The following is a 25,374-nucleotide window of genomic DNA, read 5'->3' as shown; positions in this document are numbered from 1 at the left end:
TTTGAGCTCTCCCCGAACAAATCTTCTCTGCTCGGGGCTGGAGGTATATATTAGATAATTAATGGGACTTCATATGGCGACCAATTGCAGTGCCTTCCACTGAAGGGTCGAGCAAGCTAACAAAGTCAACAGACATACAAACAAGAGTGCTATATAAATCTATTTATCTTCACTATCGGACAACGTTTGCCCTCCTGTTTAGGATCTCTTCCGCCTCCCCGTGGCGCTCTCCTTGGCCACGGTACTCGCGTCGTCCACGCAGAAACCAGTCAGCAATGATGATGACGACGACGACAAAATAGACTGCGGAAACGTAATTCATGTCTAGAGTCGATAATACATTAGCTAGCGAGTCCTATGGTGCTCTTGGAGAATAGAAAGATGGCTTCGCGCCGGTAAGGGGCTAGCGTGCGGTTAAAATACTTACTGGACGTCTTGACGGGATAAACTGAGGGGAACGAATACATAATAACGGTGAACACCGTCCAACAAAGAACCATAATGTTCGCAAAGAGACCGAATTTCCCCAGCCAGAACGGACCGCGCTTGATGTTATTCCGCCCGCGGATGAGCAACGCAGTAATCGGGATCGCGTACGAGATGTACAGCAGGACAATGCACGCAGTCACCATGCTGTTAAAGGCGGTGGAGGAGCCGAGATAGAGCAGCCCCAATGCGCCGACGATGAAACAGCTGAACGCATGCGCCGCGATGGGCACGTCGAGCTTGGGGTGGATTTTGGACAGGTACTTGTGGAACGGGAGGCCGCGATCGCGCGCAAAGGACCAGCACAGCCGCGACTGCCACGTGTGGGAGGCAATCTGGCATCCAAAGCCGGTGCAGAGAACCAGGGATTCCAAGGCGATGGCACCGGCCTTGCTGCCCAGGGCTTGGTTGAAGAGTTCGAGAATGGGCACGCCGGTTGGCGTGCTGATGAGAGTTTCGAAATTGCTCAAGCTGAAGAACATGGCCATGCAGTAGAACCAGGCGGTGGTAAAGCCGATAGCGACAGTGCCGCAGATGGCGATGGGGATGGATCGCTCGGGACTAGCGACCTCCTCTGCCATGTGGGTGGCGGAGTCGAGACAAGCGAAGACCCAGTTGGGGTTGATCAAGCCGACGATGAAGGCGATGCCGTCGGATTTCCAGCCCGTGTTGTTGATGAAGGTCGCAAAGACGAATTTGGCATCCTGGTGCGTGGGCGCTTTGGACGGGACGGTGATGAGGATTACCGTGAAGGATATGAGGGAGAGATAGAGGGTTGTCATTGCGACCTTAGGGAGTAACCTGCCCACGCAGTTAAAGAGGAAGCACCATGTGTTGATGACTTGGTAGGCGACGACGATGTGCCAGGCTTCGATGACGCTGAATAATCTTTAGTTAGCTTTGGTTCAAGTGAGGTAACGTAGGGCATCAGTACAACAATGTATTATCACCAAACATTATCCCGGGAATTCGTTCAGGGTGGGATATTCTTACAAGTCAGGATGTCCAAGCTGCCACATTCCAACGCCTGCAGCAGCCAATCCGAGCGCAACACTGGCAGAGGTGAAGATACTCCCCGTCCACGCGAACCAACCGGTCAGGTAGGACGCGAAGTTCGCATATCTGGGGGATGCCAGCTCGTTTGCCCAGAAGTACTGGCCTCCCGCATTGGGCATAGAACTCGCCAACTCAGAGAGTGTGATCGCCACACAACTGGAAATGAACGCAATCCACGGGATGCCGTACATGACCAACAGCGGCCCGCCAGACGGAATGCCCGTGACCAGGGAGGCAGACATGCCGAACCACGAGTTGGTCAGTGAGAAGCCTACTCCGAGCAACGACAGCAACGAGAACTTGCGCTTCATATCCTGGCTGTAGCCCATGGCCGCGAGATTCATGGCATCTTCGTCAAGGGAGCTCTTTGAGCCGGGATCGCTGGTCGGAGACGTCACCACGTTATCGATTTTGTCTATTTCTTGAGACATGGTTGCTGATTTATAGTTTAGTTCTTCTGCTAATAAGAAATTCACAGAGATTTTGGAAATAAGATTTTTTTCCCCTCTTGTTGGTTTGTTTTTGTCAGATTTTTGATTGGCTTAAGCAATGAGATGTAGCAAATACAGGGCGTCGGTACGTAATATATACTTGTCGCTTAGGAAGGAATGAATGATACGATATCACGATATCCTTTGCTGCATTGGGCTTGAGTACTGGCTCGACTGGTTTTTAAGTGAAAGTACTTTGAACAGGGAGCGGCGCATTGGGGGTGGGAATATCGTGAGCTTTGTCGCCTGTGGACGTGATAAACGGTCACTTCAAATTTAGATGAGCACAAGACAACTCCGTGTCACCACGTATTTGATATTCTTTTTGCTGCAAATGACTTTTCCTGTCCGAAGGAAGAAACTAATCTCGATTGTTTCTGAAAAGGCTATACAACAACAAAGCGGGTTGAGCCAGCCGCTGTGGTAAAAGACTGCCAAATCACTGGGTATCAATAGTTTCGTACAGGTCGTCTAATGCACCCGCCGCTGCCAGTATCCAAGCACAGCACAGTTACACACAGACAAACAGGTAGATGGCCAGACGTGGCAAAAAGAAAAGGGAGGGAGGAGAGAAGAAGGAAACAACAATAATAGGGCGGCGGCGAAGGTCAACCGCCAGTCAGTGTCAGGCTCACGGGTGGGATACAGACGAACCCCAAAAGGACCGGGACGGTGGGATCCCGTATCGCTTTTATAACGGCGCCTGGCACGTCGAGAAGAAGAGCGCAAGAGCACCCGAAAAGATTAGCGGATCCCAGAGTTTTTCAAGGATTTATGGCGCCGGCAAGCTGGTGATGGCACCGGTGTCAGGTCACGTGAATGTTGGAATTTCGCCTTCTTCCGCCAGATTCTGGGAAAGCTTAAACAAAACAGCCACCCGCCATCACCAACCACTGTTTCTGTGGACGAGCCAAAGGATTGATTCCCCACCTCTAGCGGAGGAACAGTGTTTGCAATGACGACGGCGAGGGCGAATAATAATGTCGCAGGCAAAATTTCGCAGGCAGAGACAGGTTCTCGGGTCCAATCAACCCCCCCGTACGGGAAATCGCTCCGGTGAGACTTGAACCTTGTTATCCTAGGGCCCTGTCGGCTATTATCTCTCCCTTCGAGCCGTCATCGTCCTCTTTTCTTTTCTTCCGTGGGTGCTCTGTAGGAGGAGCGTGTCACTGGCGCATGCACAATGACGAACACTTCGCATATTTTTGAGCCTGCCAGATGAAACAGGCGGTATCGGTTCGTGTGTTTTGCTCTGGTGAGTCGTTACCGGTATGCCACGCGGGTGTGGCTGACGATCCTTCAAACTTCAGCGCCATGAATGGAAAACTGGGAAAGGTGGCTTTCAGTGTCTTTGATCAAGATTGACTAATTGATGTTGCTGATTTTTTTAGCCTCGGTTCCATCTCACCACAGCCGGATTACTAATACCGCCACGGGAACAGGGTCAAGTTTGACATCATATTGCTGTTTACTGAAGTACTGTATATGGTTACTCCATAGTTTTGTCCAAAACCTCTGTTGGGCAAAAGACACGGAAAATATCTCAGTCGTATATTATTTCAGCGCTAGGCTATGATTCTTTCGCCGTTTACAAGTGCATACGCAGGAGCTTGTAAGCCCGGCTACTAGATTTTCTCAAGGAACGAGTGGGACCCCAACAATAAAATAGAAAGTGGGGGTTACGGGATACGACTCTGCCTGGAGGATTGTCTTTGTGGATCTCTGACTTGCTCCAATGCAATGATGGGCATTCCTTGCGTGCGTTAGCCTTTTTCCAGCAAAGCGCAAAATCGATCTGCGCTTGGAGCACATGGAGCCCGCTTGAGCGTCGGCGAGGTCCGAGCACTCTTTTGTTGCCACAAAACCACTTCTACATTTGCCTGGGCTGGTTCGGGCTTTGGGCAATGGGTGAGATAATTTCTTCTAAGAAGTTGAAGCCTCGATTTGATTTTTTCAAAATTCGCAGAGTGATGGGAGAGAAACAAATAACGCTCCTTGGGGGTTGGGAGGAAAGGGGATAATGATGAAAAATCCCCGATTGGGTGGGGAAAATTAATCTTCTTCATTTTTAGACTCCCATTATTGCTGTTTTTACGCATATGGATTTGAGAGCGGGGAGGGGGAATCTCCAAGTCCAGGCAAGATTTTTTGCCTTTCATTTCACATGGGAATGAACCAGATGAACTCTAAATAAATAAATATTTGCTACCTAACAAACTCCAATGGGCGAAATATCCATGCCAATGAAACGAAAAAGAGCTTTAACATAAGCAGCAAGAACGCCAAACCGGTTCCGTCTATAGCTTTTTTTTGACGGGTGTGAGTGAAATGAAAAGTACCACCCGGAGAGAGTATATATATGTATATATGCATATCATTATCACAATCTCCGCGGTTGCAACGCAAGAGGGCAAAGAGAAAAACGGTGGAAGGAAAAAGGGACAATAGAACTGAATGTCGCGAAACGATGTGAGAGAGGTGAAAAAGAGTCTATGTAAGAAATCCATCGCATGTATGATATCCCGATCTGCAAACAGAAAAACATTAAGAAACAGAAAAGAATAAAATCCAAACCAAAAAGAGGCGGGAAAAAATAAATAAATAAAAGGAAGCCCCCTTATGTTCACATCATTAACTTCGGTCTTTTACGACCAAAAATAATCGCTGGTTCGAAAATGTTATGCTTCATCATCGGTGTCTGGCGGGTGAGGTGTGCCTTTGGGAGAGTTAAGCCTGGAAAGAGGAACGTTATATGTTAGCATAGTCCACCCATCAAACAAGGATGAGAAGGAAGAATTGACAACGCACCATTCAATATGTCTCAATCGCCTCCGCACCTCACGTTCCTTCATCTGTGCACGAGTCAACTTCTTCTTTTTCTTCGCCTTGAACTTCAACTCTCCGCCCGCATCCTCCGCCCCAGAATTAGCTGCAGACGCCGCCGCAGAGGCTACCGCGCTGGAAACGACGCTGCTAGCCACAGTGCTGGGTCCGCGCGAGCTGTCCTCAAACCGGTCGAGGGAGAGCGATACATGGCCCTTATGCGTCATCCGGCCGTTTTCGACATGCCATTGCTCCGGGCATAGCGCACCGACGAATTCCTCGTTATGGGAAATCATCACCACACCCCCCTTGTAGTCACGGATGGCGACGGCAAGACCGCCCAGCGAGTCGCGGTCCAGAAAGTTAGTGGGCTCGTCAAGGACGAGGAGATGCGGGTTATTCCACATCGCGCCGGCGAGGACGACTTTGACCTTTTGGCCGCCGGAGAGACCGGAGATTTGGTTGTGGTTTGCAATTTCTGGATCGAGGCCGACGTCTTCGAAGTGCTTGGAGATTACTTTCGGTTCCAGGACGCGGTAGCCTAGACCCTCACGAGAGGCTTCGTGGTCGTCGTATTCTTGGACGAGCTTTTGGAAGCCTTCTTTTAAAAGTGTTTCGCGGGAGATGAAGGAGTTGTGCTTGGGAAGCATCCCAACCCATTTACTGGTTTGAATGTCAGAGAAGGGAATAGGGACAGAAACGAGAAAACAAATGAAAAGTGATTTGGAGGAAGAGGATTAAACGGCTTACACTTCATATTGGAACGTCTTCTTCAACTTTTGTCGGCCAATCAAGGCTTCGATACGTCGAGGGCCTCTCCCATCTCCAATATCGATTGTTTTCTCCATTTGGATACGGTCCTCCTCAGTCAAGATCCTGGTTTGCTTCATCAACACCTCCCGATCATCGCCATTCTGATATCTCCATTGTAAATATTGGTTGGGTGTCTTTTCCATATGCATCTCCACGTGCTCCAAGGCGTGCTGTTTAATGTACCCGATTCGAAGGTTGGGATGCTTTTCAACCTTGCCACTTTGAGGAATAAGCTCTCCAGTCAACAGCTTGATGAAAGTGGACTTGCCCGCTCCGTTACCGCCAATTATGGCTGTGCGCGAGGAAAGTGTCAGAGAACAGCTTGCATCTATTAGAGAAGGCTTCGAATTTCCAGGATAAGTGTAAGTCACATTAGTCATGCGAAGGATGGCACGGGTTTGCGACTTGACCCCAGTTAAGATACCCGGAGGAGGGAATTTGAATTGAACATTCGACGAGCTAAGGGTATAGTAGCTCTTCGCTTCCGGCTTAACCTTGACAAACGCAGCAAGGTTGCCCTTGTACCAGACTAGTTTCTTTCCTTCATAATGGTAGATATCGGTACACACTTCGTCCAAAAAGCTGGAGTCGTGACTGACAATTAAACTGGTGATCTCGGTGTGTTTCTTTAGGTATTCCTGCAACCATTTCACATTCGCAACATCCAAATGATTGGTCGGTTCGTCAAGAAGGAGAACGTCAGCCCCCATGAGCATTGCTCGTGCCAGAGCCAGCTTCATTTTCCAACCACCGGAAAGGGAGCCAACTTTCTGTTGCTGCCGTCCGCCGGGGCCGGCAGTGAATCCAACCTCGCTCAAAACCTCGGAAATTCGTTTTTTGCCGCTTGCAGCCAGTTCCGGGTCTTTAGCAACGAATTCCAAAATACTCAAATCCGCATCTTCGCCTTGGTTATGCTCCACGAAGCATGTCTTCAAGACATCCTTGGGAGGAAATCCCTCCAGCTTTCCCTCCGCAATGCTGCGCATAAGAGTGGATTTTCCCGCTCCGTTGCGCCCGCAGAGTCCGTATCGATGGCCCTTGAGGAGTCTTAGGTTTGTGTGGGAGAGCAGAAGCATGCCACCATATGCAAGAGAGAAATCCGCATTGACAATTTCCACCTCGTCTGTGTCTTCTTGCACTGGTGCTCCATATTTCCGCTTGTCCTCCTCTATGAAGTGAGCGTGAACTGCCGAAGCGATCACCCCCTCTTGTCCTTCTTTGACTAACTGGCTGAGATAAGGTCCGATGCAAAGTGGGATGCGTTGGAGAAGTCGTGAATTCACGTCGTCCCGAACCATTTCTGAGATATATGTTTTCGTGATAGCCCAGAATGGTTCATCTTCCTTGCGCACAAGGCCGCCATGGGCTTTTACCTGCTGCTCTAACACCTTCAGGACTTCATCTGTTGTGACTTGGGCCACAGCCCCGTTGGCCAAGTTAGAGCTGTCATCGCCCATAGCTTTCTGGATGACATTCAATGCTCGTGTTGCTAGCTCCCGGACCTCGGGTAGCGAAGCTCTGTCTTTCACTCCTTGCACGCCTGGCTTCAACTTTGGTAAAAATGTCCTTGCTTCATTAGGATCATGGACGAGTTTTGTGAGATTCTCGACGACAACGACTGTTTGGCGAAGGACTTCTTGTGGGGTTGTAGGTGTGTTCAGAGATCGTTCAAGAAGAGGAGTGAGGAGGGCTAGCACCGGGGAGGTAACTATCGCAACGAACGTAGTCTGTGACAGGGCATGGATGGCCTTTTGTAAAATTTGTGCGTCGGGGTTTTCCATCGCTTTAATTAGCAGCGGGATTCTGGGAGCTACATCGTCATTGTAGAGGACTGTCGTCAGAGCAGTCATGGTTTTGACAGCTTGTTTTGAGACCTCGTTTTTCATATCGTGCATGCCAGACTCGACGATAGGGATCAAATCCTTTAAACACTTGCCCACAGAATCACGGAGCAAGTCTTTTTGCAGACTCTCCTCCTTAGTATCCGAACCAGCCTGAGTTTTCTCAGCCACTTTTTCCAGAAGGCGATAAGCCTCCACAGCACCTTGCCACTTCGCAGTAGGTTTGCTAAGATACGCCGATAGCGCTGGAACAAAGGCGGTGACCAACGACTCAACCTTCAGACAAGCAAACAGCGCATCAACAGCATATTTGGCGGCCTCCCGTACCACAGCACCCTTATCACCTAGCGCATCCAAGGCCAGGGAAAGCAGCCCTCCGCCCTCAATTAAGAATATAACCTCGCTAAGCGGTTGTTCTCGAGGAAACCTCTCGAAAAGGGCGCCTAATATCAGCATTGCACTCTCTCGCTTTGCCCCGCTTTTCTTATCTACTGCCGCTTTTTGGATGCCCCTCAACAAGCCATAGCCGTGTAGTCCTCGAAATCCGACGGATTGGATGAGGAGGTTTGTCAAGGCGTAGGAGGCGTCTAGAGACTCTTGCGATTTGTCTGCATTCAATATCGTGTTCATCAAAGAGGCAACCTCCTCCTCGGAGGGGGGAACTGAGGATGGGGTCTTCGGGATAACAAGTGGCGCGGATGACATGGTGGGTGATCGTGATGGCGAGACGGGATGTGGCATACTTCAGCGGAAAAAGGAAAGCCTAAGGGAAGCCTAAGGGAAGAGAATAGACACCACAGGAGAGGTAGAAATCAATAGATTCGAGTATATATAGCTGTGTGAAGAGTGGAGATTGTTGTGCGGTCGCAAATTTGGAGACGAGTCTAACAAAATGAATAATAAGGAAAACGTTAAATAGATGATATCTTCAAGAACGGTGCTCTATTAAATGTGCTATAAACCGCGAAACAAGAACATGGAGGGTGCTTAAAAAAAAAAAAAAACCAAAAAAAAAAGAAGCGACACCTGGATAAGGCTACGTTGAAGCGATAAAAAAAAAGTTTATGTTGGCCCAGGCGGGAATTGTCTGATTAGTCAGCGTTCTGCCAACGAACTGGCCATAGGAAGGGTCCGAAGGGATTTACGTCTTTGAATATATAAGAAGTAGGAGGAGTATTTTGAAGTCTTGATAGCGGTGCTAGGTTGGGCATCTATATGTAATAACATAGCAGATCTGCGGTTGCTCTGCACCCAGATGTCTATCCATAGATTGAGATATTCTTAATTCGACTCCAGTACAGTAATCTACAGTACATACCAGCCGCTAAACGAAGAGAGATCGGCAACTACACAACGGCGCGCTTAGCCTTTAGATATCCGTGGATGCTTGAACCGCTTAGACAAGAGAGACCATCTACAATCGAGCTCGTGGTGAATGCTATGAGCTGGATGGGTAAGCAGTGACTACCAAAGCCTCATCCGTAAAATCTACATTTCTAGAAAAATCAAACGTAATCGTTCCATTTGATCCCGTGGCAATAATGCGTGAGTTACTCAGGGGGATTAGAAAGCTGTAGATTAATAAATTAGCGTACAGCGCCTGTTTTGGTTCTCTATTTTGTGGAGAAATAAGGGAGGTGAAATGGTTCAAACATACAATCTTCAGTATTCCCTTCGCCCATACTCTTGTTAGAGCTGCTGCCGCTGAGGATAGAGCCGACAATGCCGTCCATATAGGGGGCGCCACTCCATTTCTGGTGCGTGAGGACGTCGACCCCCATCACCTTCTCTCGCCTTTGGATGAGGTTCACATAAGCCAACATGCCATCGTCTTTGAATTTGCGAGAAAGTTCACTTGTCATGGTAGCATTAGAGTGGAGACCGGCGAGGGAGATCAGTTGAAGGGTGAAACTAGAGACAGTTAGTTAATCTCCTGGTTCACGAGGCTTTTAATATAGTAGGGGCCTAAAGCAAGCAAAAAGGAATGAAAGAATAACTCACCCATGCTGAGCGATATCCCAAATAAACGACTTGAGAGTGGCTTCGGTGAAACCGTGTCCCATCCAATTAAAAGAAGGGCTGAGATTGTACACCAGCTTTTTGCCAGGGTATTTTGCTCGGATCTCTCCTGCGAACGAGGCTGCCTTCTCGACACTTGGGTCGCCAGTTTCAACCCAGAGTAGGTCTGCGTAGGGAGCAAAGTTGATCGCACGTTTCGTGGCCGCAGAATTACCAGCACGGTAATGGTAATAACCCTCCCGAGTCCGGGGAATATCCCAAGACCAGAATACGGGCGACTTTGTGTATTTGCCTGCAAGAGCTCGTCGTTCATTGATCGACATGTCCCGGTTTTCGGTAACTTGCTTCTTATATGCGTCAATGGATGACTGTGAGGCTCCCTCGGATTTAAGATGCTGCTCGACAGCTGTATACGGATGTTAGTGCCTTGGAGATGAATAGCAGTTAATGGGGCGAAGTTATTCATGTATATTCCTAGGATTACCTTCATCGTACGTAACAAGTTTATGACTTTTAACCCATTGTGACTCGAATTTGTCGATCTCAGAGCCAGGGGCTCCGTCCAACTCCATTCTCTGCAGGGTTTCGGCGAGCGGACTGGAGTTTTCAGTCACACCGAGGATGAACTCATGATCCCGGACATCGATGGTGCTGCTGAGGAGTTTGCCGCTTTCCGAGTCCGTTCGGGCGATGAGAAGGTTTTCGGTTCCCATAATATCCCATTGGAATCTTGCGGCGACGAGTCTATTGATGTGTTCGGCAATGGGGACAAGCACTTTGCCGGCAAGATGGCCGCATTTTTTGCCTCCATGAAGCTGGTCCTCGAAATGGACAGCAGCGGCCCCGTTTTCGGCAAAGAGTTTGGCCAGTTTCAATACTGCCGTAAGGCCTCCGTGCCTATTTGGAAAATTGTTAAAACGCGCTCTGAATTTCAGTGGTGACCGCAACTAACCCTGTATCGCCATCAGCGATTATTGGTCGCATGAAATCGGTGTACGGTGTCGTCCTGCGCTGTTCTGCAGAAAGCTTCCTTCTCGCATCCCATTCTTTGCGGTCGTGCATTTGCTGAGCCTTGAAGAGTCTCTGGACCTGGTTTGGGACTGTGTTGTAAGGGTAGTCTCCAAAGTCCGGGGATACTTCGTTTGTGGTAGTGAGGAGGGATGAACACGCCCACCCTGATATATACAGCACCTCTTGGTTGGGAGCTTGCTGTGTCATCTGGACGGGATCAATAGCGCCAACTGTATTTCCGTTAGGAGAGATCAAAATACCCAAGAGGTAATAAGAGCTGGAAGCATCACGCACGGGTATGTACAGGTTTTCCAGCCTTTGCCCTCTCATTCAACAAATTGAATAGCTTTCTGGCCATAATCGAGCTTGGGTAAGTCTGCTGCAACGACCCCCGCTTGCTAACAACCGCCTCTGCTGAGTATGGGCGCTTGATACCCTCAAAGCGCGGGGTGCTCCACCACTTGGTCACAGCTTGTACTTGCTCTTCAAAAAGCGCATCTTCAGCGGCCCCAGATTTTCCAGAGGAAGGTAGTAGCTGGAATGAATCGGATGCGTGTGCCACTGAGACAGGCGGGTTGACTGGAGGCAGTTGAGACGCCATCCATGGGCAGCCACAGGAGAACGTTCGGGCGGCAGTATAGGAGAGAGAGGGAGGGCGAGAGAATGGACGAAGTTGTCGGGGCAAACGGCGAGCAGCGTTGCGAATCATGATCGGCCGTGGAATAACTGCCCTGACCAGCTCTGCCGGGTTCAACCAGTAGGAAAGAAAAAGTGCCCAAGGAGTTCCACTTTTACGTATGTCTGAAGAGGCTGTTATACATGGTCAGCGAGAGGGAATTGAGTCGAAAGAGCTTCTTTCCAGAATACAAATGGCAAGTAAAATATAGTGTATACATACCAGAAGCTGAGGAGACTCGGATTTCTACCAGCCCGTTGATGATGACAGCACAGAAACTGCACGATGGTCAAGTAGAAGAAAAGAGGCAGCTCGTCATATGGCAAACCCTAAGCAATTAGCGAGTTAACGAGTGGATTCTCACTGTCTGCCCCTGCTGGTTGCTCCTTGTATCCTCATCTCCCGTGAAGCCCCTCGGCAAAACGCCCAGCGAGATCCGTCTCCAGCCGCAATTTAGCCTAGCCGGTGTTTCGGGCGGGCGGCTCTCGCCCGGCGTATTTTCCCTCAACCTCCTCCAATATTTCCCAGAAATCCCAACAAACAGAATACTCTTTGAGCGTTGTTCACCCTGTTGCACCTCTCTTCTCCCAATTGATCAATATCCTCGAATACACTTCCGAAAATGGCATTGGCTAGAGGCACTACAAGACAGGTGCTGAGGGCGTCTCAGGTATAGTGCTACTACGATCCCGGCCGGGTGCTTCAACTCGGTTTTTTTCCTTTCTTCCTGTGCTCACCTTTTCCTATCTTAGATTGCCTCTCGGTCATTTGTCCCGGCTTCTCGCTACTACTCGACCGCAGAATCTGACCTCAAGACCACTTTCCAAAATGCTATCCCCGCAAAGAAGGAGTTGTTCCAGGAGGTCAAGAAGCGTGGTGAGGACGTCATTGGCGAGGTGACCATTGCCAACACCATCGGAGGCATGAGAGGCCTGAAGGCCATGGTTTGGGAGGGCTCCGTACTAGACGCCAACGAGGGCATCCGCTTCCACGGCAAGACCATCAAAGATTGCCAGAAGGAGTTGCCAAAGGGCACTTCCGGAACTGAGATGCTCCCCGAGGCGATGTTCTGGCTGCTACTCACCGGTCAAGTTCCGACCACCCCCCAGGTCCGAGCGTTTTCCCGTGAACTGGCAGAGAAATCACTTCTTCCTCAGCACATTCTGGACCTTGTCAAATCTTTCCCCAGGACAATGCACCCAATGACCCAATTATCCATCGCAGTTGCGGCTTTGAACACCGAGTCCAAGTTTGCCAAGGCTTACGCCGATGGTCTCAACAAGGCTAGCTACTGGGAGCCTACCTTTGATGACAGTATTGCTCTCCTCGCCAAGATCCCCCGCCTCGCAGCATTGGTCTTCCGCCCCAATGAGATCGAGAAGGTGGGCAAACAGGAGCTCGACCCCGCCCAGGACTGGGCGTACAATTTCGCAGAGCTCCTTGGAAAGGGCGGCAAGGCCAATGAAAGCTTCCACGACCTTCTCAGGCTCTACCTCGCCCTTCACGGTGACCACGAGGGTGGAAACGTTTCCGCCCACGCCACTCACCTCGTTGGAAGCGCCTTAAGCGATCCCTTCCTCAGCTACAGCGCTGGTCTCCTCGGCCTTGCCGGTCCCCTCCACGGCCTTGCTGCTCAGGAAGTGCTCCGCTGGATCCTGAAGATGCAAGCCGCAATCGGCAACAAGTTCACAGATGCGGATGTCAAGGACTACCTCTGGTCCACTCTCAAGTCCGGTCAGGTCGTTCCTGGCTACGGACACGGTGTTCTGCGCAAGCCAGACCCTCGCTTCGAAGCTCTGATGGACTTCGCCAGCACCAGGCCTGACATAATGGCCAACCCGGTCTTCCAGCTCGTCAAGAAGAACTCTGAGATCGCCCCCGGCGTGCTGGCTGAGCACGGAAAGGTAAAATCCCCCCCCCCCTTACTCGAAAGGAATCTATGGGAAAACTAACCTGATCTTATGATAAAACAGACGAAGAACCCTCATCCGAACGTCGACGCTGCCTCAGGTGTTCTCTTCCATCACTACGGGTTCCAAGAACCCCTTTACTACACCGTCACCTTCGGTGTGAGCCGCGCTCTCGGCCCACTCGCCCAGCTCATCTGGAGCCGCGCCTTGGGCCTGCCCATCGAGCGCCCCAAGAGCATCAACCTCCAGGGCCTTCTCAATTTGTCCAAGAAATAAATTCTGTGCCAGTTCTTCTAGAAGCTGAGAAATGGAGAGAAATGGTAAGTTTGATGTAGCTGTTGGGTGCCGTGGATGAGTAAACCGTCAAAAATTTAGGTAACTAGAGGAGGGAGGTCGAAAAATGGACGACATGATATCCAAGCTTGGCAAAGGTGTATTTTTGTTGTTTTTTTTATGTCTGTATTTACATGTACATTTATTTACATTGAAATGTTAATAGAAAGCCAGATACCAAAAAGTTTTGCGTTATGTTTACTTTTGTGTTTGCGTTTATATTTTTTAATATTTTATATTGATATTCATTTTTATCTTTTTTGAGACCTCCTGTCGCGTTTGCTAACTTGCGGTGTATAAGTTCTCCATCGAGCTGTCTCCCTGTCAACAGACCGTCAATCGCTGGAACTGTAGCCATTTTTTTTTTGTATATTAAAAGAAAGAAAATAAAAGAAAAGAGAAGAAAAATCGTGAACCTAGTGAATTGGAAAATCCATCCATATAATATGCATTAGAACGTTCTTTTCACATGTCGGATTATTTATACGACGGTGGTTCCCTGGAGGAAAGAAAAAAACCCGGGCCTTTCCCAGGTTCTCGGTTTCGATATAGGTATGATATTTGCAACACAAGCAAGCGAAATAAGCAGATTCCTCATCGTGGGTAAAAATGTCCAAATTGGCACATGACATTAAATTTCTTCAAGGATTCTCAAATGTCATTTTCAAGCCCAGCGATAAGGATAACTAGTCAATAGTTGAAAACGGTGCAGAGTATATTATTCCGACAACTTGTATTCTGCACCCACCCTATCCTCCTGGCTCCATACCACGGGAGGGGTATCGATACTCAAGAGCGCAGCTAGGCAGCACATCCCGTCGCTCGACAGGAGGCCGCATAGTAAAAAGTTGACCCCCAAGTGTGCTTCCGGAATAGTCGAGTCGCATCATATCAAAATCAGCGAAATTGCCTGTGACGCCTGAGTCGTGGTCGCCATCGGAGAGGGTCCGCCAAGTTGGCACCAAGGCCAACGTCCAGGAACGTGAAAAAAATGACTCGGATACAACGTCGTAGATGCAGCGCCGTATGCACTAGCTGCCGTTTTCGCTGCATTGGTTCTGTTCACAAGGACAAGGAGAGGTATCACCAGCTGGCTTTCACTGTTATCCGAGGAAGGATTTCCACTGGTTCCCGAATCAGGCATAGGATAGCATTCCGGCGCATTGCAGCCGTACCATCGTCGGTTGCTTGCGTGGGGCGAATTTTCGCAATTGCGCGAGGCCATGAGTTTGGTCGAGGGAACACAAGTCCACAAGTGCTATGCAACCAAGCGCCATTTCTGGAGTTGGAGCTATCCGAGAAGGAACATATACACCATTTACATAGTTATCCGATCCGTCAAATATAGGGGAGACATTGTCTTCCGTCAAAGAAGGGGCCTGGACACGAAGCCGATCACATGTCGCATGTAAACCTAGAGGATCGAAAGAGGAACGGAGAATCTGTCCTTGCATCGAAGTATAAAACCGGATAAAAGAGTTTCCCAGGGTCTTTTATACCCCGCATGCTTTTCACAAGGAATGCGCATACTTTGCTTGAGCATCATAATCTGCATGGCCCATGTGAAAGTCTAGTGTATATCAATTCGGGGGTGCATGCTCCTGACTAGTCACTAGCCTTAGAAAACAGGACAAGTCAACTGATCAAAGTGGTGTTTCGCTGCAGGTATCCAGGTCGACTTCGCGTGGAAATATTTGGTATCTCATGGTTCAGTTCGTCTAAATTGGAGCTTGAGCAGGGCTTGAATGAAGCTCGCATATTCATGTCTGGGAACCCTGAAAGAGTTACAAGGACCCAACAAATACGAAGGGGGGATACATAAGTCTTCAGAAATCATCCACTTTGGCGTCTCATGCCACCTTATTACATCCATTGGGTAGTCCATGGAGGTTGCTCAAAATATAGATATAGATATAGCTAAAGAATATCGATAACTAACAAAAGGACATGCCCGCGATTAGTCAGTCGATCTGATAACAGCCCTATCTCCACCAAACATCGCAGCGACAACTCCCCGTTGTTTCAACACGCCCACCGGCATGCATCAGAGCCATTGGCTAACTACTGCACATCTGCAACCGTCCGACGTAGTTTTTTCTCCAACCTCAATATGTGCAATGCGCGCAATGCGTGCAATGTGTGCAATGCCCGCGCCGCCAGCAGCAACCCCTTTAGGAAACTTTTGAGTTGCCCCTCGCGAATGATGCGCGCAGTTCCACATACGATGGAAAGGAGAGGATGCCGCAAACTAGTTGACGCCGCTGGCTGACCTGGTTAGGGTTGCTCCATGGCCTGGCTGGATATTGCACCAGAGGTCCTAATGCAGTCGACTATTTGGGAGATCCAAGGTTCTAACAGCCAACCTGGGCTGTCCATGCAGGGTTGATCTATAAAATAGCTGCATGAACCTGGAAGACACCACCAGCGGCGAGATTCCACTGCACAGTACATGCCTATTTGGGGGAAAGATCCATCCGAGGGAAATAACATATAACGATACACATTACACACACATATGAATAAAAATATATATGTGCTGCATTTCCAGGCAAATAACTCGAGGAATATGCGTGAGGCCTACTTCACACTCTTCTTGAGCCACCCTTCTCATGCTCACATACAAAGCTACAACCATGGTCTCCTCCAGCGTGGTTGACACGCTGGCTCTCTAATCGAGCTTATCGATAGCCTCGACAACCTACCAACAAATCCTCCGTCGCTGTACATCGATCTCGAAGGCATCAAGCTCTCTCGCGAAGGCAGCATTTCTATCCTTCAACTGCTCAATCATCCAGAAGAACACGTGTATCTCATCGATATCCATCTCCTTGGTGAGGAAGCCTTCACGACACCTGGCACAAATGGAAAATCGCTCAAGAGCATTTTAGAATGCCCGGTGACACCCAAGGTCTTTTTCGATGTCCGAAACGACTCGAATGCGCTGTTTTTCCATTTTGGCATTCGCCTTCAAGGAGTCGAAGATCTACAGCTTGAGGAAAGCGCGTGCAGGCCCGGACCGCTGTCGAGGAAAAAGTTCGTCTCGGGCCTGGCAAGGTGTATAGAGATCGATCTGCGAATTTCTCCTAGCGCTAAAAGAGTGTGGAAAGAGAGTAAGGATAAGGGGATGCGGCTCTTTGCCCCGGAGTGTGGTGGATCCCATGAAGTATTCAACCTCCGACCCATTCCTCAGAGTATTATAGATTATTGTGTCCAGGACGTTTCATTTATGCCGCACTTGCGAACGCTTTATTGGAGCAAGCTTTCGCCCGAGTGGAAGGCCGAGGTTGATGTTGCAACGAAGGAGCGGGTTCGAGCGTCTCAGACTCTGACATACCAGCCAAATACTAGGGACAAAATCCTAAGCCCATGGCAGAGTGTCGACGGTGGGAGGGCGGCAGATGATTTTTTTGGACGTCTTGATTTGTTTGGCGGCCGGTTACTGGGGCCATGAAGGTGGGATGGTGGACTGCAAGATAGTGGCGCGTTCAGGCCCCTTTATTCAGGAAGTGTGAAATAACTTGAACTTATTTCCTTATGTGTTCAATGCTGCATTTCCATTAAATCGATGTTAACGCGGTTACCATTTGTGCGGTTTGAATTCTCCGATTTTCATCACTTAGATTCTAACAGGGCGAGATAATATTGTGTTCGACGGAACAGAAGGTTATTTCAAATGGGGAAAACGCAATTGGGCTTTGGAAGGAAACTTAGGGATGTGGGATCTTGGAGCTACATTGATATGCATACGAGATGTGCCAAAGAACGAGTAATAGTAAAAAACCACTACGTTGCCCAATGTTCTTTCGCAACCGTGCGCGAAGGGAGTGGACCATACATAAATAAATCCGTCAATCATTTGTTTTCATCCCAATTAATTCGACTGCCTCCATTGGACTAATGTAGTCTCCAGTATTCGAACATCTACCGTACAAGCGGTTCATCCAATAGGAATTAAACTTTACCTTCCAGTTAAAAAGACCCACTGAACCGGCGCAACACGAGATTTCTATCTTTTGTGTAGAAGGTAGACGGGCATTGCCCTCTCCAGATTGTCTATGATTCGCTACACAAAAAAACTGAGGCTCCACAATGCTGGCACTCAATAACCGAGGGACTTGGCGTGGACAATGCAATGTGTACGCCACTTCTCTCGGGCTAAATAAAGTAGCTTCTGGGATGGGATATATGATAATGGAAAAGGATAGCCAAATCGTGTGAAGGAGCATATACATAGAGGATTCTATCATATTTGAAAAAAATATAGTCTAAGTAGCGGGCTTTATGAAAGCGACGAACCAAACCAGGGGCTGGAAGATCCCAGAGAGGAAATCGATTGTGTAGGCGAAGGGCTAAAGTGTAAGGTGTATGATCTGTTCGATACTCACTTCATAGCTTAACACGGCCGCTGACCAGGTCTTCCCAGTCGCTTCGCCCAAATTCCAAGTATGTATCATTCTGTGGAAGAAGCCACAAGAATCTGTCATTCTTTCCTTCCGGAGCCTTCGACCCTAGTTTGTCGGGATCGACGCCTTCATCCCTCAAGGGGACCTTATTTTGTTTCTGGTTGTGAGTGTGGTTAGAAGCTTCGACTAGGCGCAAAAATACCGGAACCGCGTACTTGGGCAACCTTTCGCGCGCATATCGAGCAAAAGCGGCAAAGCCCAAGTTGACCCGTTGATCAGGCTGGATGAGGATAGCCGCACAGCCGGCACGACCTTCGTGGGTAGGCACAGAGACGCCGTAAACGTTAGCCTCGGCGACACCGGGGTATTCGCCCAGGACGGTGGCTACTTCTGTAGTGGACACGTTCTCGGATTTCCAGCGGAATGTGTCGCCGAGATGATCGAGGAAGTACCAATGGCCATCATCTGTGCGGCGAAGCGCGTCCCCGGTACGATAGTAAATGTCCCCCTTCTTGAAAACGTCCCGGACGAACTTCTTAGCTGTCGCGTCGGGGTTCTTCCAGTCGCCCTGGAAGGCAGATTCGTCGGGCACGGAGATGATGATTTCGCCTCCTTCGCTATACGGAGCACGCGTTGCGAAACCTGTTTTTGGATCGCGGTACATATCTCCAGTCATGGGGTCGATAACAACGGGGATATAAACATTATGCATCAGGCGGCGGAGGATAGCACCGTGATGTCCGACACAACGGGATTGGTAGGGACCGCTGTCGTAATTGATCAACGTAAAGAGTCCTTCCGTGCTACTGAAGAACTCTGCAACATTTGGAATACCGAACCGTTCCTTGAATTTCTCCCAAACGTCGGGTCGCAGGCCATTGCCGTACATGCAGCGAACATTATGACCGCGATCCAATGGCGAGGGTGGGGCAGCAAGTAGATACCTAGCGGTCTCCCCAACATAAACGAAGTATGTCGATTTGGAATCATGAATGTCTTTCCAAAACCTGCTCGTGCTAAACTTCTTGGCTATAGCAACGCTCACACCAGTGAGTATGCAGGCTATGATGCAAACAGAGGCAGTGCCATGGTACATCGGCATACACACATGCCACCTGTCACCTCCATAACCTTCTCTGTCGCGTAAATCTTTCTGGAAGATCATAGTATACATCCGATTCATAGTAAACGCGCATCCTTTGGGTAGCCCAGTTGTGCCTGAGGTATAAAGAAGCATAGATGGGAATTCACCATCCATGTTGCGAGGAAGACTTCTATCCGAAACAGCTGTCGGAAATGAGGAAATATGACTCTTGAGAGAATCATCTAAAAACACAGAATGCATCTTGAGATCATTCTCAATCTCATTCCTCTGGTCATGAATCCGTGCCGTGCATTCAGCGTCTGCGTCCACAACTATGACATCTGCTCCACTGAGTTTGAGGCAGTGAATCAGCCCCGCCCCTGTGAGATTGTAGTTAATCATTGCGGGACCACAACCGATAGACCACAGGCCGAGCCATGCAAACACAAATTCGGGGGAATTCTGTAGGTAAAATGCCACCAAATGGCCACGCTTCACGCCAATGGAAAGGAAATAATTCCCATACTGGCAGGAAATATCAAGAACTTGACGAAATGTATACGAGCCGGTCCTTGACCAGACACAGAGCGCATTCGGGTACTTCTCGACCACGTTCCTAAAGACATACCACACGTTCAACCGTCCTTCTGCCTCTAAATTATGGTTGGAACATGAGATATCAGCCTAATCGGTGATGCCGAAAGTGAGCAAGCGGGATCACTTACTTGCGCGGGCAGCAATGCGTTCACTACGTCTCATCCGGTGGATCGTGTAGGCGTCCCGTCTGAGTTGGTACTTGCCATCCAGGTAGGCACCCAAGGCACCGACACACCGGCAACGGCAGCAGCAGCAGCTATTCAATCAATCTGTTAGCCAACTTGTAGTCTATTAAAGAGCGGATATGTGGTAGCAGTACCCAAGGCCATCTTGCTTCCAGCTTGCTTGGTTCCTGTGACAAAGAGAGCCCCTCTGTTCTGCGAAAAAGCTACTTGGCGCGAAGTTCAAGTATTATTAGACTTTACCCAAATTCGAACCGGCAATTGAAAGCAAATCTCACGACAGCTGTTGGCCAAAGGTTCACGAAATAACAGATTCAATCTATTGCCGTGCATGAGAAGGACGGCAATAAGATTGAACAGAGAGAAAGAACGAGATGAACTTGGTATAGTAACCTATACCAGAAGGCAAAGATAACATCTGCAACGCTTCTTATTCCTTAAGAATTTCCCCACTGAATTGCGATATCCTCGGCTCATCTCCATAGGAGAGAGTAATCCACCCAAACCCATTCGCTGGAGGAACGCCATTTTGCCTAGGCAAAGACTCCACGGGCCGAAGGCCTGATTTGCTTGAAGTTGAGAGGTTATTAACTTCAACCCCAATTTTTAGCACAGTCGCCCATCTGGAAATAGCGGAGTAGAGATTAGCTTGCTAAGATAATGGATTGATGAGGAGATAAAAAGGTTAGCCGGTGAGGAACCAGGAGATGGTTCTGCACACCGGTGTCCGGATCATGTGACTTATTAACACTAGCTATTGGTTTGGTGAAGTGGTGCTGTGGCCAAGCTTTGAAAAAACTCAACGTCTCTGCCGCGGTCGTCCCTTTACTTGGAGGATTTTGTCAGTAGTATTATCTGAAGCGTCGCGGGGAAACATCTTGCGCAGTAACTTGTTACTCCGTAGAGTTGCTGCGGCTGTTTTACACCCGAATGGCGTCTGGCGAAGTTTTGTTTTCGTTCCGAAAATAACGGGTTTATTTTTCCTTAACACATTTTCTGCCAGAAGCGTTGGATTCTCCGTCATTTTCGACCACATCAATGTCCTGATAAGAAGGAGAATTCCAGTTATCAAACGAGCTCCTGGCAGCAGAGCGAATGTTTAATCCGAGGTGAGAGCTTTCGCAGTGGTCCAGCATCCCGCCAAGAAACTCTCTGCCTTCTCCAATAGTCTGAGACAACATCATCCTGATTTAATCCTCTTTGCGGCCTTCAGGAATAATAGTAATGCGCTGATCCTTCTAGTTTGTCCTGATCTGGAGGTCATAACATCCGAGTCTCCCGTCCGTGGTACTTCTGGTGTGCGATGATATTTGGATATGGTGGTTTCGGGAACGACTTCTATATTTGCAATTTTCCTTCTAACGACAGCGTTTAGCCACTTGAAATCGGGCCTGATTTCCAGTTGGATAATTATTTCGCTGTCCCTATCCAGGATTATTTGATCCATCTATTGCTTCTCTTAGTAATTGCAGATGACAAACAAAGTCGCGCCTATGAGAAGTGATCGCAGTAGGCTTCGATGCAGGGAATGAAAACTGATATTCTGATGTCATTTGATTCACCCATCCCTTTGATCAAGAGGGTTGTAGAAGATTCCACTGTTTTGAAGAAGCCAGAGGTTTTCAAAAGCAGGTTTTTTTTTTTCTTTTTTCTTTTTTTGATAAGGGGTTCAATCCACGTGACTTGAATAACCCTATATAACCTCTATTTCTGATGTTCAGCAACTCCTCTGAAACAACAGTGCACCGACGCCGCCCGTGCCATAATGATCTATATATAAATGAACTCGATCGATAAGAATCGTTGTATGAGAGAGTAAATAAATCGAATCCTCCTGAGTTGCTGATGCCAAAATACTGCAAAATTCCCAACTTGATGACTGCCAGTGGCCAACCTCCTTACCGTTGCTTGCTACATTTCTGAAACGTCAAGAATCTCATATTATGCTCCACCAGTTACCCAAAGGGGCGATGCCAGTGCCAAATTCAGAAAGTTGGCGGTTTGATGCCCCATATATCAATTCAGCTGTTGTCTCATTGAGCATAACGCCATGCTTTGGCTGTGTCAAGGATGCGTTGGAGGTTGTCCCCTCTTTCGATATTTCCCGCTTCGGGATTCCATATTGATATGGAAAATTTTATATAAGTTCTGAAGGCAATTTCTATGTTCCTTTGGATCGAATAGAGCTCTCTCTAGTATTTTACTCCTTTATAAGGCGCTATCATCTGTTTGCTCCGAGCAAATGTTCTTTCGTTGATCCATCTATTGCTTTGACTGTGGCCATCAAAGAAAAGAAATTAAGTCCAACTACCATTATCAATTTTCAATATATGTGCGCGGTAATTGTATAACTACCGCAATCTGGCATCATGAAATCCCACTTTTGCGTAACAACTCTCTTCGCACTCGCCGCCGCCCAGAAAGTTACCGTCCCAGCAGACCTAGCCCAATCATTCTCGAGCTCGGGTACAGAGGGGCTGCAAGTAAGCTTTGGCGGCGATGCATCCGAGGGCATTACAGATGGCCAAACTATCAGCTTAAATGGTCAGACTATTCGTTTTTCCACTCTCCCTCACTGCATATCATGTCTTAACATCCAACAGACGCCCAAAGCCCTCCCACCTTCGCTCTTGGTGACAGCTCCGGCGTCAACCGCGCCATCTCGTACACAATCATAATGCTGGATACCACTGATAGAAATGCGCGAAAAGTACAATTTCTCCAAAAAGCTTTCAAAGCCACGGGTGACAAGACGAAGCTTGCAGCGGAAGGAGAGCCGTTTATCCCATACAAGCCACCATCTTTCGGACAAGGCCCGCGCCAATTCTCGTTCCTTCTCTATCAACAGCGGGGACAGGATCTAGCGCAATTAAGTGGTGTGCCCAGCAGTGGTACTGGGCCGTTCGACCTTAAGAAGTTCGAAACTGCGAATAATCTACAGCCGCCACAGGTTGGTATGGCTATTACAATGCTTGATGATGGGAATGCTGATGAGCCCCGAAAAGATCATCCATTATCAACGTCCGCACTACCATTCGGACCATTTTCTCCACAAGACATTTCTTCATCCCCCTTTGTTTCTGCATTAATACCTGTTTTGCCTACTGCCTCGTCTCCGAACACAAAAACTGCAGATGACACAGTGGAAGTGTCGTTCCCCGCATTTGCCTTCACTTCCGGATCGCCTACCACTATATCTACGCCTTTACTTTCGCTGGCAACCTCTGACTCACAGCTGTTGACAGAACAATCAACAATCACACCAGCCTCCACTGTATCATCTTCCTTCCAGTCTGCCTCTCCATCTGTTTCTCCGTCTGCCTCTCCGTCTGTTTCTCCGTCTGCCTCTCCTTCCGTCTCCGCATCCACCTCTCCAGCTGCAAGACAAACGCGAACAAGCATCGTAGTTGTGACGGCAAGCCCTACTAGCACTGCCACAAGCAGTTCTGGTGAACTTGTCGGAGCAGCTAGAGAGGCGGATAATGACCGTTCTGCTGGTGCTAGTTTGTACGGATCTGCGTACGGAGCCATGTTTCTGGAGATAACTTTGCTAGTTACACAAGCGGGTCTGTACATGCTGGTGCTGTAAAGTGACTTGGATTGGTTGCTTTCCAGGAGCCTGCCCTTCGGAAACGATCCATCTCCAAATTTGTCTTTCCCTTCTAACCATTTGAGAGTTGTCCCCTTATTTCCTTCACTGCGCTATGCGAGGGTATGATATTGATATTTTTATTCCCAGTTGTATTTTGGAGTGGTATTTTTCATGGAACATTGGAGTTCATTGATTTTTCGCTTGCTTTTCACCCCCTCCTTCTTCCAGCCACGCTGTCGGCATGTACAGTACTTCCTTATGTTGCATATAATTCATATAGAGCCCTGCCAATTGATGACGATTGATTTTTATATGAACGGCTGCTTTAAAAAAAGATTTCTTTTCACTCTCGAATCAGTACAACAGCGAATGACGAAGACGTAGAGGTGAATAGGAATATCAGGCCCATTTCTTACCGAAAATATATCCGGCACGTTCATGTACTGCAATAACTTGATTGAGCATGCAGCTTCTAAGAAATTCCAGCGACATCGCAAGGGCGAATCAAACCCTTCTTCCCGTTAGTTAACTAGCTGTCAGGACCTCATAAGCACTAAATCATTATGTAAAACTGCGAGCTGAAGACCAGGGATGACAAATAACCAATCATCAGATTTTTGTTGTGAAAGTTCCTTCTCGCCAAGCGCACATACGCACATCTTGTATTCCCCGATCATGGCCAGGAGAAGAGCCCGCCTTTGTAGTAGGTAGTGTTTGAAATATATAAATAAATGGTTCAGCTTCGTGGGCAGACTGTTTATCCATTCGTGAACCTTTCCTCTCCTCCTCTCTAGAGGAATCCTAGGTCCCTTGGATCCCCAGCATCTGCTTCAAACTGTCTTACTGAAGAGTTATTGATAATGGCCAACAAGCCCGTCATCGTGATCGTGCCCGGCTCATGTCATAGGGCTGAACACTACCAGCGACTAGTTGATAAGCTCACAAAATACAACTATGAAGCAATCGCCTTGACCCCACCATCCCTTGACTCCAACCCTCCCCATGCCAGCTGGGACAAGGACGCCGAAGCGATACGGCGCGTAGTAACGGAGAACATCGATGCTGGAAGGGACGTTGTTGCGGTTGCGCATTCATTCGGTGGCGTTGCGATGAGCGAGGCGGTAAAGGGGCTGGGCAAGCGTGCTCGTGAAAATGACGGGTTGAAAGGGGGCGTCGTGGGACTCGTCTACATGACGGCGTTAGCACTTGTTGAAGGGCAGAGCCAAGCGACCTTGATCGTACCGCAGACGCCAGAGGAGAATGAGTTATTCCTGGCATATCAAGAGGGGATGAAGAAATATTCCAAAGGCATGATGCCGGTAAATGAGGTAGGTAAAGAACTTGAATATATCACCCATGATTTTGAGCTACGTTCTTCCTTCTCCCCTCTATGTACTGCTAGTTGGCCCGTGGCAGATGAGTCTTATCTGACCCAAAACTTATTGCCCTATCAGGCCGGGATGATAGTGCCTGATCGGGAGACGACTCGCCAGGTCGTCTATCACGGCTGCGATCCCAACGACGTAGAAGAGGCACTCGACCTGTTAGGAGCCCAGCCAATAGCCCCGATGGCAGCCCCAGTTACGTACACGGCATACCGTGAAATTCCGAGTACGTTCATTCTGTGCGAGAATGACCGGGCTGTCCCGCCATACATTCAAGAGAAGATGGTTGCGCAGGCCGGCAATGCCATGGAAATCGTGCGGTGTCAGGAGGGCCATGTGCCGTATCTCAGTAACCCAGGCTTGGTTGTGGATTGTATCCGCCGTGCTGCGGGCGAGAGTGTTTAGATGGCCATTAACGTCCTCACGGACTGCTTGCCGACTGCTTATTCCCACTGTAGCGATACGATTCATTTACAGTATGTTCATCGTTATAGAGGTTTTATTGCAGGGGGCTTTCACCGTCTTGTGCTCGAGATGACTGGTGTGAGATGAGAAATTCAATGGCAGGTATCATGATAGAAATGCAGCCCCTACCCACAAGCGATTCAGCCAGTTTCGACAGCGTAGAATACTTGCATTACAAAATCCCTTGTATGAGACATGAAGTTAAAC

At 48.7% G+C, this 25,374-nt stretch overlaps 10 protein-coding genes across 10 annotated transcripts; 5 read left to right on the top strand and 5 right to left on the bottom strand.

Moving 5' to 3' along the window:
- Positions 1-52: 52 nt before the first annotated feature.
- HCBG_02872 (choline transporter) lies at positions 53-1,973 on the bottom strand (the record flags this gene model as incomplete). Its single annotated transcript, XM_045429921.1, has 3 exons — positions 53-324; positions 428-1,365; positions 1,480-1,973. 3 exons carry the CDS (start codon positions 1,971-1,973, stop codon positions 173-175), a joined length of 1,584 nt encoding a protein of 527 aa, XP_045289816.1.
- A 593-nt stretch (positions 1,974-2,566) lies between these two features.
- HCBG_02871 (uncharacterized protein) lies at positions 2,567-2,992 on the top strand (the record flags this gene model as incomplete). Its single annotated transcript, XM_045429920.1, has 1 exon — positions 2,567-2,992. One exon carries the CDS (start codon positions 2,567-2,569, stop codon positions 2,990-2,992), a length of 426 nt encoding a protein of 141 aa, XP_045289815.1.
- Positions 2,993-4,711: 1,719 nt separating this feature from the next.
- HCBG_02870 (elongation factor 3) lies at positions 4,712-8,215 on the bottom strand (the record flags this gene model as incomplete). The annotated part of the gene is made up of 3 exons (XM_045429919.1): positions 4,712-4,766; positions 4,842-5,519; positions 5,607-8,215. The coding sequence occupies 3 exons, from the start codon at positions 8,213-8,215 to the stop codon at positions 4,712-4,714; spliced, it is 3,342 nt and encodes a 1,113-aa protein (XP_045289814.1).
- Positions 8,216-8,668: 453 nt separating this feature from the next.
- HCBG_02869 (isocitrate lyase) lies at positions 8,669-11,249 on the bottom strand (the record flags this gene model as incomplete). The annotated part of the gene is made up of 6 exons (XM_045429918.1): positions 8,669-9,081; positions 9,168-9,421; positions 9,512-9,935; positions 10,014-10,426; positions 10,482-10,770; positions 10,835-11,249. The coding sequence occupies 6 exons, from the start codon at positions 11,247-11,249 to the stop codon at positions 9,074-9,076; spliced, it is 1,803 nt and encodes a 600-aa protein (XP_045289813.1).
- Positions 11,250-11,735: 486 nt separating this feature from the next.
- On the top strand, positions 11,736-13,881 carry HCBG_02868 (methylcitrate synthase; the record flags this gene model as incomplete). The annotated part of the gene is made up of 3 exons (XM_045429917.1): positions 11,736-11,886; positions 11,969-13,120; positions 13,190-13,881. The coding sequence occupies 3 exons, from the start codon at positions 11,839-11,841 to the stop codon at positions 13,400-13,402; spliced, it is 1,413 nt and encodes a 470-aa protein (XP_045289812.1).
- Positions 13,882-14,345: 464 nt separating this feature from the next.
- On the bottom strand, positions 14,346-14,684 carry HCBG_02867 (uncharacterized protein; the record flags this gene model as incomplete). The annotated part of the gene is made up of 1 exon (XM_045429916.1): positions 14,346-14,684. One exon carries the CDS (start codon positions 14,682-14,684, stop codon positions 14,346-14,348), a length of 339 nt encoding a protein of 112 aa, XP_045289811.1.
- Positions 14,685-15,746: 1,062 nt separating this feature from the next.
- HCBG_02866 (3'-5' exonuclease) lies at positions 15,747-17,050 on the top strand (the record flags this gene model as incomplete). The annotated part of the gene is made up of 2 exons (XM_045429915.1): positions 15,747-15,829; positions 16,148-17,050. 2 exons carry the CDS (start codon positions 15,747-15,749, stop codon positions 16,908-16,910), a joined length of 846 nt encoding a protein of 281 aa, XP_045289810.1.
- A 795-nt stretch (positions 17,051-17,845) lies between these two features.
- HCBG_02865 (AMP dependent ligase) lies at positions 17,846-19,705 on the bottom strand (the record flags this gene model as incomplete). The annotated part of the gene is made up of 2 exons (XM_045429914.1): positions 17,846-19,599; positions 19,672-19,705. The coding sequence occupies 2 exons, from the start codon at positions 19,703-19,705 to the stop codon at positions 17,846-17,848; spliced, it is 1,788 nt and encodes a 595-aa protein (XP_045289809.1).
- Positions 19,706-22,094: 2,389 nt separating this feature from the next.
- Positions 22,095-23,314, top strand: HCBG_02864 (uncharacterized protein; the record flags this gene model as incomplete). The annotated part of the gene is made up of 2 exons (XM_045429913.1): positions 22,095-22,269; positions 22,329-23,314. The coding sequence occupies 2 exons, from the start codon at positions 22,095-22,097 to the stop codon at positions 23,312-23,314; spliced, it is 1,161 nt and encodes a 386-aa protein (XP_045289808.1).
- An 863-nt stretch (positions 23,315-24,177) lies between these two features.
- HCBG_02863 (uncharacterized protein) lies at positions 24,178-25,107 on the top strand (the record flags this gene model as incomplete). The annotated part of the gene is made up of 2 exons (XM_045429912.1): positions 24,178-24,645; positions 24,772-25,107. The coding sequence occupies 2 exons, from the start codon at positions 24,178-24,180 to the stop codon at positions 25,105-25,107; spliced, it is 804 nt and encodes a 267-aa protein (XP_045289807.1).
- Between the last annotated feature and the right edge of the window lie 267 nt (positions 25,108-25,374).

The sequence above is a fragment of the Histoplasma capsulatum genome (genome assembly GCF_000150115.1).
Source record: "Histoplasma capsulatum G186AR genomic scaffold supercont2.3, whole genome shotgun sequence".
Classification (NCBI taxonomy): Eukaryota; Fungi; Ascomycota; class Eurotiomycetes; order Onygenales; family Ajellomycetaceae; genus Histoplasma; species Histoplasma capsulatum.
The sequence above is the reverse complement of the archived record's forward strand: the minus strand, read 5'-3'. Positions and strand labels throughout refer to the sequence as shown.